General features: G+C 35.0%; 1 protein-coding gene across 3 annotated transcripts in view; it reads right to left on the bottom strand.

Annotated features, from left to right (window-relative positions):
• Positions 1-14,931, bottom strand: part of LOC138715199 (platelet binding protein GspB) — a 1,124,434-nt gene that overhangs the window by 348,927 nt on the left and 760,576 nt on the right. For all 3 annotated transcript variants that reach the window (XM_069847835.1, XM_069847836.1, XM_069847837.1), the window contains exon 4: positions 1,050-1,123. In XM_069847835.1, the coding sequence (XP_069703936.1) occupies positions 1,050-1,123 (74 nt within the window). The remainder of the gene's footprint in view (positions 1-1,049; positions 1,124-14,931) is intronic.

The raw sequence follows: 14,931 nt of genomic DNA, 5'->3' as shown, positions 1-14,931 counted from the left end.
GCTTTCCACGGGGATCGTCTCATTCCATTCTGTGTATCATTTTTCTCGTGGTTTTGACAGGCTGTATTTGGCCTTACTACAGTTCGAATCTGATAGTTGAACATTAGCGACCATAAAAAATTGGGAATTTTCAAAATACCGAAATACATCTATATTGAATGGTCACTCCGTCTGAAAAGTAATTTTAATGAAAAACCTAGTTCCGTTAATTTTTTAGTAACCAAAGTTCCAATATTAATTCTTTTAACTGTCACTATAACTGCGAGGTCATACAGCCACTAATTATTTTGGAACGGTACATGGAATTATTCATTTCATATGTTGCCACGTTCACCATTAGGCCCACATCTTTGTAATGGAATCAATAAACAACCGCGTGTTTCTCGTTTAAATATCTATATTATGACCGAGGCAACTACTAAAATCCCATATCAGATATTGCAAACCCCAGTATTTTAAGCCTGGACCTCCCAACTGTGAACCAATGACTCATCACTGATACATCTCGCGAGGTGCTACAACATTGGTTCATAATTTTATCGTAATAGAATAACGTTTAGTTTTCTCTTAGTGTGTTTCATTACTTATCACTTTTCTGCAACGAAAATCATTTTGAGAACCTAAATTAATGGTTGGTTTTATAATAGGGCCTAAATTAATGTATTTTAATTAACTCTGGTATGTACTTCTTCAAAGCTTAACACAAGACAATAATGAATATTAAGACATTAAAATTGGAAATGCGTTCATTCTAGTAAATGACTTACAAAAGCCATCGACTTTTTATCGATATCTCACACAGTAAAATAAACCAATATTACTGTAGCAACAAAGTACGAATCATTGAGAGGTTTTTTTTTTTTTTTTTTTTTTTTTTTTTTTTTTTTTTTTTTTTTTTTTTTAAACGACCCTTGTCCACTCCCATAACTTTGTGGGAAATCACGAAAAACATTTTTAGGTCTAAAATTTCTTATCAGTTAGGCAAGAAAAATCTTTAATAACTAAACTTAGTTTTGATTTGTAAAAAACTTACAGACTTTTAAACTCACCCTTGATCTTCTACTGCTGACGCCGGTTGCTGAACGCGCCCTGCTCTTGTTAATGGCCGCGTCTTTTCATCAACCTGTAAAACAACAGAAATAACGTTGGAAATAATGGGAAAATCTAAGTAATAACATTTATTTAGTTTAGGATAGTAACTGTAAACAATTTTAATATTATTTTATAAGGCTACTTTCGAACACAAGTTACCTAACCACTATTACTGAATGTCAGATATAATAATTGTTGTGATAAGTGCGTAGGAATAATGTAATTTGCTAGTTAAAAAAAAAAAAAAAAAAAAAAAAAGATGTCTGTACGAAGCAACTAAGGAGTTAACACCACATTTTTAGCTTCATAATACTTGCCAATTAAAGAAATGATATTTCTCAATGGTTCATTGTCTATTAGTATTATTCTTTTGCCTTCAAACTAAAGAAAAAACGTAGTTTACAAACAACTTTAAATTAGTGTAGGCCTAACTCTGATAATATTGAGAATATGAATTAGCTTTATATCACATTTTTTGCTCAAAATGTCTTCAGAAATAAGCTCCGTAAAGGACGGTAAATCCTCGTGAATCACTCTGCATGTAGGCACGGACTCGTTCAGATAAGTTTTTACTTTGCACTTCAGTGTGATTTTCATTTCGCAAAACCCTTTCACTTTTTCTGTCAGTGTAGCTTGAATATAAACGTTACACGCCAAAAGAAAGTTTCAGAATACTGTCGATATGGTATTTCCAATACTTACTTGCTTAATTACTTACTGGCTTTTAAGGAACCCGGAAGTTCACATAAGCCCGCCATTGGTCCCTATTCTGAGCAAGATTAATCCAGTCTCTATCATCATATCCCACCTCCCTCAAATCTATTTTAATATTATCTTCCCATCTACGTCTCTGTCTTCTCAAAGGTCTTTTTCCCTTCGGCCTCCCAATTAACACTCTATATGCATTTCCGGATTCGCCCATACGTGCTACATGCCCTGCCCATCTCAAACGTCTGAATTTAATGTTCCTAATTATGTCAGGTGAAGAATACAATGCGTGCAGTTCTGTGTTGTGTAACTTCCCCCATTCTCCTGTAACTTCATCCCTCTTAGCCCCAAATATTTTTCCTAAGCACCTTATTCTCAAACATCCTTAACCTATGTTCCTCTATTAAAGTTAGAGTCCAAGTTTCACAACCATAAAGAACAATCGGTAATATAACTGTTTTATAAATTCTAACTTTCACATTTTTTGACAGCAGACTGGATGATGAAAGCTTCTCAACCGAATAATAACAGGCATTTACCATATTTATTCAGTGTTTAATTTCCTCCCGAGTATCATTTATATTTGTTATTGTTGCTCCCAGGTATTTGAATTTTTCCACCTCTTCAAAAGATAAATTTACAATTTTTATATTTCCATTTCGTACAATATTCTCGTCACGAGACATAATCATATACTTTGTCTTTTCGGGATTTACTTCCAAACCTATCTCTTTAGTTGCTTCAACTAAAATTCCCGTATTTTCCCTAATCGTTTGTGGATTTTCTCCTAACATATTCACGTCATCCGCATAGACAAGCAGTTGATGTAACCCGTTCAATTTCAAACCCTCTCTGTTATCTTGGACTTTCCTAATGGCATACTCTAGAGCAAAGTTAAAAAGTAAAGGTGATTTCCAATACAATGTATAATTCCTAATACGTTCAAAGTAGGCCTACGTTGCATTCTTAATTCTTAATACTTAATTTGAATGTTTCAGTCATACTCGGTTTCTTTCATGTAACATTTAACAGCGAGACATGTCATTATTGACATTGTTCGAAGCAAAAACAACGCGAATAGGAATAATGAGCGAAGTAAAGTATAGGACACGTTAGTAAAATAACTGTAAAATGGCGAAGTTTTCTTTGTTATATACGCATATGGGTTTAGGGGTGTGCATGTTTGAATGTCGTATCGGAACTAGTAAACTGCATTATAAAGCAGTCTCCGTTATTAGAAAATGATATATATTATACAGCGAAGAGGGGAAAACAAAAATGTCCGAGTTTCTGCAAAATGCTTCCGGCTCCAAACTGCAGAGAGAGAAAATGCGTTTTTCATGGTGGGGTGAGTTACGTTGGTGAAACTATAACTAAGTGTACTGCTGCTACTGGTCATAGAGGGTGGGGGAATTCACGATGGAAGGGGGAATCCTGGATTTATGAAATGGCTATAAACTTTATATGAGTTTAAGGTTGCGATGCGAATGGCTTCAAGCTAGCGTGAGCTTGTGGGACCCGGGTTCAAATCACCTGTGTGGCGGTATCATGAAGAGAATTGCACGCAAGGTTTAGTTTTAAATTTCGCTCATTTTTCCATAACTTGGGATAGAAGCTCCGTCAAATATAATAATGTTTGAAGTCCGTGTTGTAGATTTACAATATTCTAAATAACCCTGCGCCTGAATGAAAGGGCTACAGACAAAATTTACTGGTCATTATAATAATTACAAATATATTATGAACTTCACAGAGCAAAACACTAAAAGAAACGACTGTGAATTTTATAAGACTATGTATCAACGGACATTGGTCCTTCAATACTGTGATCATAGGTATTATTGTGTTTACTCTTTACCATAATATCTGTAAAGTAAAATTATATGTAATGAAATGTGTGAAGTTGAAGTAAACGACAGATATCTGAAAAAGATATACATTAGAGATGAACAACGATCGAGAGGGCAGGACTGACGGCGCCTACAAGGCCGAGGACCCGTACGACAGTGTCCTTGGGCCCTTGTTGAAAGGCTAGGAATTTTATTTTCATATATTTGGGATCAAGTGTACAATCTCAAGTAAAAATATATTAACAATATGTTGTGTATTTCTTAGAAAATGCAAATTTATTTGAGAATTGTTTTTCGTTTCTATTTATATAACCATAGGCAATATCATATTGTAGAACCGGAACATTTTGATAACTAAAATACTGTTCTGTTTTGTCTTTTTGTCTCATTTAAACATTTATAATGTTATTTATTTCATTGATGTATGTTATTCAGGGCTGCGAAGTGTTTCCACGCCGACCGAGTGCTGTTTCGGGAGTGATGAGCGACACTCGAGGCGCGCAGGAGTGACGAGACGAGACTCGAAAGACAAATTCAACGAACACAGCAAGCGAGAGCGGCAGTTATTTTTGTTCGTCTCTAATATACATCTTTCGAACTTCCTTATTAAAAGATCATTCTAATCGATGTCGAGGATCGAAATCCCGTCAAATGAGCTACAAGAAGATCTTCCTACAATGACTCACTGCACAAGAAATTATAAAACAGTCTTCGATATACACGGTGCTATGAACTTATAGGACTCTCTTAGTCTGGCAGTGCAAACAGCTCCATTTCAGCGGATGGAGTTAGTGTAAGATGATCAGTTATGATGATACAGTCACAGCCGAGGATGTTGTCAAACGGAATTTCACTTTTGACGTGAACTAGAAATGTCAGGTTAATTACGCCTAGCGCCCACTTATCCATATTTATCTTACGCCGTGTCCTGCGGCTGAATTTCCCTGGGTTCACGGATTAAAATCTGAGGATGATGGACTCTAATGGGCAATAAAATAGATAAAGTGGCTTCATTCGATAGGAAAGTAAGGCAGTGGGTCTCTTTTCGTAGATTTGTAGCACGTAAAAGAACTCCTTCCCTGATACAGAGCTCTGGGCAAAATTTGTCGGCTACTTCTCGTCCACTTTGAATTTCGACGCTGAATAAATTATGTGTGTATGGGCATCGTTAATAAGATTCTTCTACCACTGCTACTAAAGAATCTGTCGGTCGTACTTTTCTTCCTAAGGAAGATAGGGATTTTTATTTTCCACCGTTGGTTTCCAGATCACAAACGTAGGATTTAATAAAAAGGAGGATACTTATCAACAGTAAACGACGACTTTAAATTGTAAATTATGTTTTATTTAAGGACGCTCGAAACTGCAGAGGTTATATCAGCGTCATCGGTGTGCCGGAGTTCTTTTACATGCCAGTAAATCTACTGATATGAACCTGTCGCATTAAAGCACACTTAATGCCACCGACCTGGGCCGGGAACGAACCCGCAAACTTGGGCACAGAAGGCCAGAATTCTACAGACTGCGCCACTCAGGCCGACACGACGACGTTAAATGAAAGTTTAAGAAAAAAACTTAACGTGTATTTTTTAACAGAAAAATTATTCAAGAATTCACTGGGTCTAAGTGCAATGAATTCTGCAGGAATCAGAAGCTAATCTTTTAGGTCTGCATCTATCGAAAGGAAAGAGAAAAGAATACCGCAGTATCTAAATCGTAAAATATGGAGGTTGGGGGAGAAATTACCACCACTACCATTTTGAGAACGGAGGCCTCATCTAATATTATAGCTTGTAATGGTAGTATATAACAAGTGTATTTTGAAACACAATGACATAAATAAAGAGGGAAACATCGGTTCCCAAGTTACCGTTGTATAACGTTATACTGTAGGCCTATAATGTACTCATGTTTTTAATTTTATTAAATATTACATTACGTTAGCGCATGTACTCGGGATGCTTGCTTCGCGCCGATATATATATATATATATATATATATATATATATATATATATATACATATAATCTGTAGACAACGTCACAGCGAACTATTTAAATCTTTTTTTTATGTAAGTAGATTATTTTACGACGCTGTATCAACATCTTAGATATTTTAGCGTCTGTACGGGGTCCAGCACCGAAAGTTGCCCAGCATTTGCTCAAATTGGGTACCTCAACCAGGTAACTTGTCCCGACCGGGATTCGAACCCGGGTCACCTGGTTTCGTGGCCAGACGCGCTAACCGTTACTCCACAGGTGTGGACACGTAAATCTTATTCAATAGCCTATAATAAAGATGTATTAACAAATTATACCAAAACTCTTAAATCATAAAAGCTAGCTAAAATCTGACTACAGATTTTAAAAGCTCATATTTACTTATTTCCCTCGCAATATGTATAAATTCAAGTTTTGTATATTGGACATGGCAAGTGAATGAAAATAGAAAGTGAGAGAAAACTGTATGTTTTTAGTAATTATGTAACAATGTATAAAAAAGTCATTATGGAATAAATTAAATAACACAGAAAGCCCTTCATTTACTCTTTAATTTACATACAAATATGTGTTGTCTGTCTTTTACAGGTACTACGCATTCAAAGTTAAATGAACGCTGAGCGCTGACGTCGCCACTGTCGTTGTTTACAAGACATCATAGGCGACTACGGAACGCGGGGCATTGGGGAAATCAAAGCCTTCGTGGAGGGTGATGAGTAGAGTTGCCGACTTTTTTTTTAAGAAAATACGTTAGATTAAGAAATGGACAAAATTCCACATAGAAAATGGACAAATTATTCGGTTCAGTTACTAAAAAATAACTTAACTCTACATTATGACAGCTAAACTTAAATTAAGAGTATTGTGAGATAGATTTTGTCTTGCGTTATAGTTGAAGTCGACTGCAGTTTGCAGCTCTGATTTGATCAGATGCGTAGTACTCCTGTTTCGAACATCTGTCCAATTATTGTTCATGAGATAAGACGTCCTCTTTGTACGAGCATTACTACTTGGTATGCACAGAACAAAACTAGCCTTTTTTTCAAAATTATAATGTTAATATTGTTTGATTTTAAACAGGTGAGCACTAAACCCATTTCCAGAAGTATTACGTTCCGAAAAAAAACTGCACATTTCAATGCGTCTCTTGAACAACAAAATTCACCATATGGTCATCATTCACGGCAAAATCAAATGTTTAGAATAATGATTTTTACATTGCAAAAATAAGGGAGAAAAATGCTCGAAGAGAAGAAAAATACGGAAGCCGGGAGATTGTTAAAAATTAGAGGCAAATACGGGAGATCCCAGGGAATACGGAAGGGTTGGCAACCCTAGTAATGACTCATTCTGATATTTCGTGGAATCAACACCGGTCACTTTACAACGGAGGGTAGTACTGAGTTATTGGAATTTAACGATATTAGGCGCCAATCCGACTTACATTTTGTTCGTGGCAAAGGCTCATAGATAAACGTTATTCAGCTCTAAAAGTAAATGAATTTAAGTGCGATTCCCTATTTAAGTGTGATGTTGGAACGTACGTAACGATATTTGACAAACACCTCTTCTTTTGTGTCCTCTAAGAACAAAGCAATACTAAACGCTTTTCGCAAATCAGAACTCAACGCCATTAGGTTGATTGTGTTTGCACTTTACGGTAACAGAGACCTTCCGGATATCGTAGCCCCACAGAACAGAAGCATTAAAAACATTTTATGATGATCTCTAGATACATACAGCAGAAGTTATGTTACTAATTTCAGTAGATGCATGATTGTGTATATGTAATTAACTACATGTGCTAACCCCTAGCTTACAGTCTATGCCTTGAAGGTAACTATAAAATGCTTGTTTATGTAACATGTATGTACTAATGGGTTTGACCTCTTGACTGAGATAAATGGGACGAGAGGATGTTTTGCTGTGAGTTTTCCCAGAAATAAACGTTACCATGATATCATGTTAATGATTTTAACATTAAGCAGACATACAAGTTACACATTGTGTACTACAAGCTAAATGTGTCTATCATACTATTGTTTTACTTCATTTCATATGAGCAAAATCCTCTTCTGTTTTATCATAAACTATTAATATTGGAGTTAACGTTATGATTCTATTGGTGGACTTGGCTTGCGGTGTAAGCTATTCCAGATGACACTAGCTAAGGTTCTATTTAAGCATGCATAACGAAACGTTATTTGTCTCTTATAATAATATAATATGGTAGACGAAGACATGTCATCATGCGCATTGAACGTCACAGAACTCTATGAGTTCACATACAGGATGTAAACGATATGCACTGGCAAAAAGTACTTGTGGTAGAGCATAAATAAGTTAACTGAAGAAGAAAATTAACATATCTTGATTACACAACTTTTAACACTATATCACTTCGGAATATGTATTATATGTCTTTCTCGTGTTAAATTCTATCGTACCTGGTTAACATGTTTCGGCCTGTTATGGGCCTTCTTCAGAACTGGTTGTTGCTGGTCTTGGTGCCTTTTGTTTTGTTTCCTGTGGGGGTGTGTTTGTGTAGCGTAATGTGGAGTCAAAGAGTGTGTGTGTTTGAAATTGAGTTGTGTGTTGAGAATTTCATTTGGATGTGTTTTTGTGTGTCTGTACATTTCGTATTGTTCTCAACACACAACTCAATTTCAGAACACACACACTCTTTGACTCCACATTACACTACACAAACACACCCCCACAGGAAGCAAAACAAAAAGACGCCAAGACCAACAACAACCAGTTCTGAAGAAGACCCATACCAGGCCAAAACACGTTAACCAGGTACGATAGAATTTAACACGAGAAATACATAATTATAATACATATTCCGAAAAAAAGTTGAATAACGTTTTTCTCTAACTGTCAAGGTTTTCCCAGAAAAAAATTTGTTTTGAGAATCTAACTTTTTTGAAAATGAGAATACAACCCCTATCAAAAGTTTCACGACACCCTTTCATAAGTGATATTTCACTCTTGTTCTTATACTTATGTGAAACCACCTGATGTTTATTGTTTTTTTTTTCCTTTAGAAAAATTGCCATTTTTTAAAATTCTCTTAAGCTTGAAATTCGCAGCAAATAGCCTTGGGTCCACCACTGCCATTTACACCATAACATAGGGAGTTCGTAACATTGGACAATCAGCTTATTTCCTCCAATTTATTAATCAGCTGTGGAGTTTGCTCCAAGTGTGGAAAGGCTGGATTTCTTCCTTGAAAAAAAAAAAAATGAAAATAGGGGCGAAATTCAGTGAGTGTGGATTTGAAGTCGCAGATTATGGGATGTAGAAGAATGACTGGAGATAATATCTAACGCCATTCCAAAATTCATTCATCTAAGTCAACCCATTTTGGAATAATAATTTTTTTCCTACAAAATATGTAATTTTTCAGTAAGTTTCATAACAGACAAATTGTTATATAACCCACAGTTTGAAAGATAAACAGATTGAGTTTGCAGTAAAGATTTAACTTTTCACAGGCATTTGGTCCTTGTATAAACATCAGGGGATTTCACATATTATAAGGACAGGAGTGAAACATCACTTATGGAGAGGTGTCCTTAAACTTTTGGTAGGGGCTGTATAGTCAGTGATCACTTCGCCGAATACATACGCCTAAGCAGTCGTTCGTTACTTGTTGTGTTTTGATATGTGTTGGGCACAAGGTCACTGAAAATTTCAAACACGTTAAGTTGAAATGTAAACAAATATTAAACGCCATCGACCTTAAAAACATGGTGTTTTACAATTTAAAAATAAAATTATAAGAAATAATTAAATTTCTTTAGTCATTTTGTTCAGTAGGTTGATATGTACTCTCTATATATATAATTTTGGCAGTTTATATCGTTTACATCCTTATAGTAAGCAAGATAGAACTCAGGCGTGAATGTAGAGCAGAGCTGGACGCTAATATCTCAACTGAGGTACTGCAGACTACCCCTCAACTCCCCACTCCACATTCCCCGGCAGAGACAGTTATGTATCGGACTGATACGATTAGACCTGAAGGTAAGTATTGCTGAGTGACGGATTGTATAAGGTATGCATCATAGCTTTCGGTTCTCATTGGTTGCCTAAAATCCACCACTGATGCACAGAGCTTTACTATGTATTCGTTTCCAAAGCGGTGCAGTGGAAAGGACATGGGAGGGTGTATTTCCTTCCCTTTTTCCATCTTCTTTATTCCCAGGGATTATTTAGAGCAAAGCTCTTAGTGGTTATGGTGGTTGTAATTAATGTTTAATTATTGGGTTATTTTACGACGCTGTATCAACATCTCGGTTATTTAGCGTCTGAATGATATGAAGGTGATAATGTCGGTGAAATGAGTCCGGGGTCCAGCACCGAAAGTTACCCAGCATTTGCTCGTATTGGGTTGAGGGAAAACCCCGGAAAAAACCTCAACCAAGTAACTTGCCCCGACCGGGATTCGAACCCGGGCCACCTGGTTTGGCAGCCAGACGCGCTGACCGTTACTCCACATGTGTGGACTGGTGGTTGTAATGGTAGTGTTGATAGTAGGCCTAGTAGGATTGATAATAGTTTATTTTTTATTTTAGTTGGTTATTTAACGACGCTGTATCAACTACTAGGTTATTTAGCGTCGATGAGTTTGATGATAGTGAGATGGTATTTGGCGAGATGAGGCCGAGGATTCGCCCTAGATTACCTGGAATTCACCTTACGGTTAGGGAAACCTCGGAAAAAATTCAACCGGGTAATCAGCCCAAGCGGGGATCGAACCCGCGCCCGAGCGCAACTTCAGACCGGCAGGCAAACGCCTTAACCGACGGAGCCACGGACAATGGTGGTAATAGTATTGTAGTAGCAATAGCAGCAACAGTAGTAGCAATACGTAATAGTATACCAGTATTTTATTCAATGACGCTTTCAACAGCAAAAGTTATTCATTGTCCAGTTTCATTGGGCGAGAAATGATAGATAAATCTTAACTAGAGCCTCTTATCAGGGACAGACTTTTAATAATAATAATAATAATAATAATAATAATAATAATAATAATAATAATAAGAGTAATAATACCTAACAATAATAATACTAAGAATAATAAGGATTTAAAATTGGCTAAATCGCCTACAGGGAATTGAATCATCCCATATGCCAAAGAAAGCATTTCAATATCAACCTAAAAGACATCGAAACAGAAGATGATCTAAACAACGTTGGTCAAATCAAGAGTAGGCCTATCTTAAGGTATAGAAACAAGTTCAAATGAACCTAAAGCCAAGTTAAATTCTTGAGGAATAAAAATATTACTATGATTATGTTAATTACATAATAATATATTATTATTATTATTATGATAATGATATTATTATTGTTATTTTGATCTCGGATACTATTAACGGAAGAGATGGGTGAAATTTTCGTTATTTTTGGAGGAAAACCCACTTTTAATTTTTGAAGAAAAAATTATTAGGCCTATTTACCTTTTATTTATATATTGATCAAGTTTATCAACATAATCGTGATTTCAATTAATGCTTTAGACTTAGTTATATTTCAAAATTACAAACAGATTCCCGTGATGGAAAATCATTTTAAAGTAATTTTCAACATTTTTATTTTTTCTACATTTATTTACTCTCATTCAAATATTCAAATGTGCAAACAAATTTCATGTTAAGGAGTTGAAATTTTTACTTCTGGTTATGAACTGATATTAAAAGCTGAAGTTGCTAATTCTATGCAAGGACAAGCAGCGTGAATACAATGGACTGGAAAAAAATTGCGTATTCCACATAAATGCACGTTTCCCCTGCTTTGATGCAATACGCCATTCAAATGGAGGTCAGATTGAAATATCCACATATCCATCTTTTGCATGATAGAGTGCGCGGGAGGAAGGGAAGAGGGGAACAAAACAGTAGTAGCATGCACGCAACCTATATAGGAAATGGGGAAACCGAAGGAGAAATTGACACTCTGACACACTCACACACGTCATTGGTCATGTGATCGATAGCCACATTTTGCCGCCACATACATCACACAGAGCCCATACATCTTCCATTTATTTCCGACCTCGAAACACAAGCAGACGGATTAGAAAACCAACGATAGCATTGCTTTACCACATGTGCCACTAAATGATGGGAAACCTTTCGACAGAACACTCATTTAAAACCACTCGTTCCCACTCCGAGAACGCAGGGAAGAGAAGCCGTGCAAGTTAAAATGGGGTTATTTGTAGCTACAAGAAACCGCTGATTTCTCTCTCTCTCTCTCTCTCTTTTTTTTTTTTTTTTTTTTTTTTGAAAAAGAAACCGTTCTTTATGAACCAACAGGCCAGATTCAAATCCTAACGAGTCTAAGTAGACCCTGTGATAGACAAAGCAGGTTTTCTATGTATAGTCTCATAAAATATGTTATAGATGTTCTATTTATATTTTCAGGCGAAGGGCCCAATATTTTATAATTATTTTACTGTGGGTAGAGATGAACAACTGAAGAGTGCACCTACGAGACGAAGTAAAGTACTCTATAAAGGATTTTTCAGAAAAATTGCATACAAAATAAGCGAAACATAGAAAAGTATTAAAAAAGCAGTAGAAAGAACTTCAAATTTAATTTGAAATCTCATTTTAAAATTACTTCTTTAAGGCTAATGTTGTCTATTAGTAACTAAGGAAATATGCAAATAGAAGAAATTAAATTTCTAAAATCAATAAAAGCGAATATTTCCTCATGAACACTAGAGTAATGATTAAACTATGAGTATAAGTGACAAATAATATAAAAGAAGCGATATATGTTTGTAGAAACAATAGAATATATTTACTCTGAATGTATAGTACATTATACAAAAAAATTGTGTTATACATATCGAAGAACATACACGATGATTAGAGGGAAAGAACGTGCATAAGCCCATTTATCATAATTTCTCAATATCCGGTAATTTCATCACTATAGAATTTTGTTATTGTAGGTTTAATTTGTAATTTAGTAAATACAAAAATATTCTTTGTTCTTAACTTCTATGATAAAATGTCTAGCTTTCATTAATCAGGTATTCTTGTCGTACTTTAATTTTTATTGTAATTGTAATTGTAAATTTAATATTAATTGTAATCTTATTGTTCATGTTATAGTTGTAATCCCCTGGTAGAGGGGCAGAGAAGGCCTGACGGCCTTATCTCTACCAGGTTAAATAAATAAATCTAAATAAAATAAATCTAAATAATTTCTCAGCACAGACATTTTGAACTTGAAAAACTATAATATAAGAAGTAAAAAATACTAACAAATGTAAGTAACTTTATGCTCGACCATGCCGAAATGTAGTAATTATACACATGGTAGCAGTCCTTTAATGCATGTCATAAAAGTACACCTATTCATTAAAATTCAGGTTTTCGATTATTCTCTGATATGCAATCGAAAGACGAGGGAAACGTCACGGAGGCTGCAAATCCAATACTGCCGCAGAAGGTTATGTTCTGTTACTATAATAATTAGCGTTAATTGTAAATAATATTCAAATAAATTCAATTTGTCATCTCGTTTTTCAATTCTAAATCAATTTCCAGGTTATATCAAAATTAGTTCATGTTATTCTCAGATTATATCAAGGTCAATGACATTATTGTTCCTCGGAAAAAATCAATACTTTCGCGTCTGCGCACATCTCACAATTTACTAGCTATGCACAAGGTCACTTCCGCTCTTCAGTTAGATACGAATAAAATGAATACTTCTGAATAATTTCAAGTTAGAAATATGGTCGAGCATAAAAAGTCGTATGAAACTTGCCTATAATGGTAATTAAGACGCTCGTATGAAAATTATGAAACTCGCTTGCGCTCGTTTCATAAACAAACATACTCGCGTCTTAATTACTATCATTATAGGCTCGTTGCATAATGTACTATAAAATCATACATTGTATTAAGTGTTAACTCGGTGATTAATGACTGGTGATAGAGAAGCACAAGACTTAAAAATATTTTTTGCACAATCGTGTTCTTTGTTGTATTTACAGCTATTGGAAATTTAGAATTCCCACACAGAAACTTGTTGCTAGGAAAACCATTCTTCATAACATAAAACTATACTGAAATAGACCCATTTCAGTGCACTTATTGTTACTTAGTTACCATTACAATGCAGTTTTGCGAAGGCTTTGGAATAATATTGCTCTAATTTTTCAACGGAAAATATATTGTATTCGCAATTTTAAAAATATGATCGTGCAGAAATGTTGTACAATACACGTTTGTGAAGTGCAATATAAAATATGGGAAAATTAAAAAATCTTTCTGCTCGTTTTTCAAATTTTTCTCGATGTTGTAAAGCGCACTTCCTAACCTTGTATCGTAATATACGAGTACTATTTTTCTTGTACAGTTCTAATTAGCAGGCAAAGAACAATAATATAAAATAAAATTATTAGATGTGACTGAGGTTCTCTTTTGTAATTTTGTAACTCATACCCAAAGATATCTCCACTACATAAACATTTCTATATCAAATATTTTATTATACCTGTGTCCATATTTAATGATTTTTTGACGTTATTTTCTGTTTATGGTTCATAATATTTTGTGAAGCAAGAAAAAAAGAAGATAACCGAGATGATGTTGAAGAAATGAGGTGGAAGATGCAATGAAGATAGCTATCTAGAAAAGGACATGTTCTTACATAGAATTAAATGGAAACTGGGAATAGAGAAACAGCGTCAACTGTATTAAATCTGTGTATAATAATAGTAACTTGAATACTGTAACACAGTTCATGCACGAAAGTGAATGTACAGTACCAGAAATAAAAAATGGCCCGACTCGTGAAGCTCGTGATTCGCTCCACAACGATTTAAGAACGGTTTTCAATCCAATATTACTTGAATAGTAGCGATTGCAACGATATTTTACTACTTAATTAACTTATCATTCCCAGGACATGAATTTTACCAGCAATTGAAAAGTATTGGCAATAAATTTGAATAAGGAACAAAAAAAGTTTCCTTCTCAGGCAGGATTCGAACCACGAAAGTCTTAGTTACCAGTCTACCGTGCTGTGGAGTGAACAAGGCTCTGAAATCAGCTACAAGGGTCGGTCCGGTTTTTTTTTGCCACTACTGTACATCTTTGTGGAAATAAAGACACATTTGGCTGTAAAATATTTTATCTATAGGCTATTTTGCTTCCTTGCACAGAGAAAAATATATATTACTATTAGAGTTCCGTTTTAATACTCTTATTTAGTATGAAAAATACATTTTGTTTTACGGTAAA

Source organism: Periplaneta americana, chromosome 15, assembly GCF_040183065.1.
Source record: "Periplaneta americana isolate PAMFEO1 chromosome 15, P.americana_PAMFEO1_priV1, whole genome shotgun sequence".
Lineage (NCBI taxonomy): Eukaryota > Metazoa > Arthropoda > Insecta > Blattodea > Blattidae > Periplaneta > Periplaneta americana.
The sequence above is the reverse complement of the archived record's forward strand: the minus strand, read 5'-3'. Positions and strand labels throughout refer to the sequence as shown.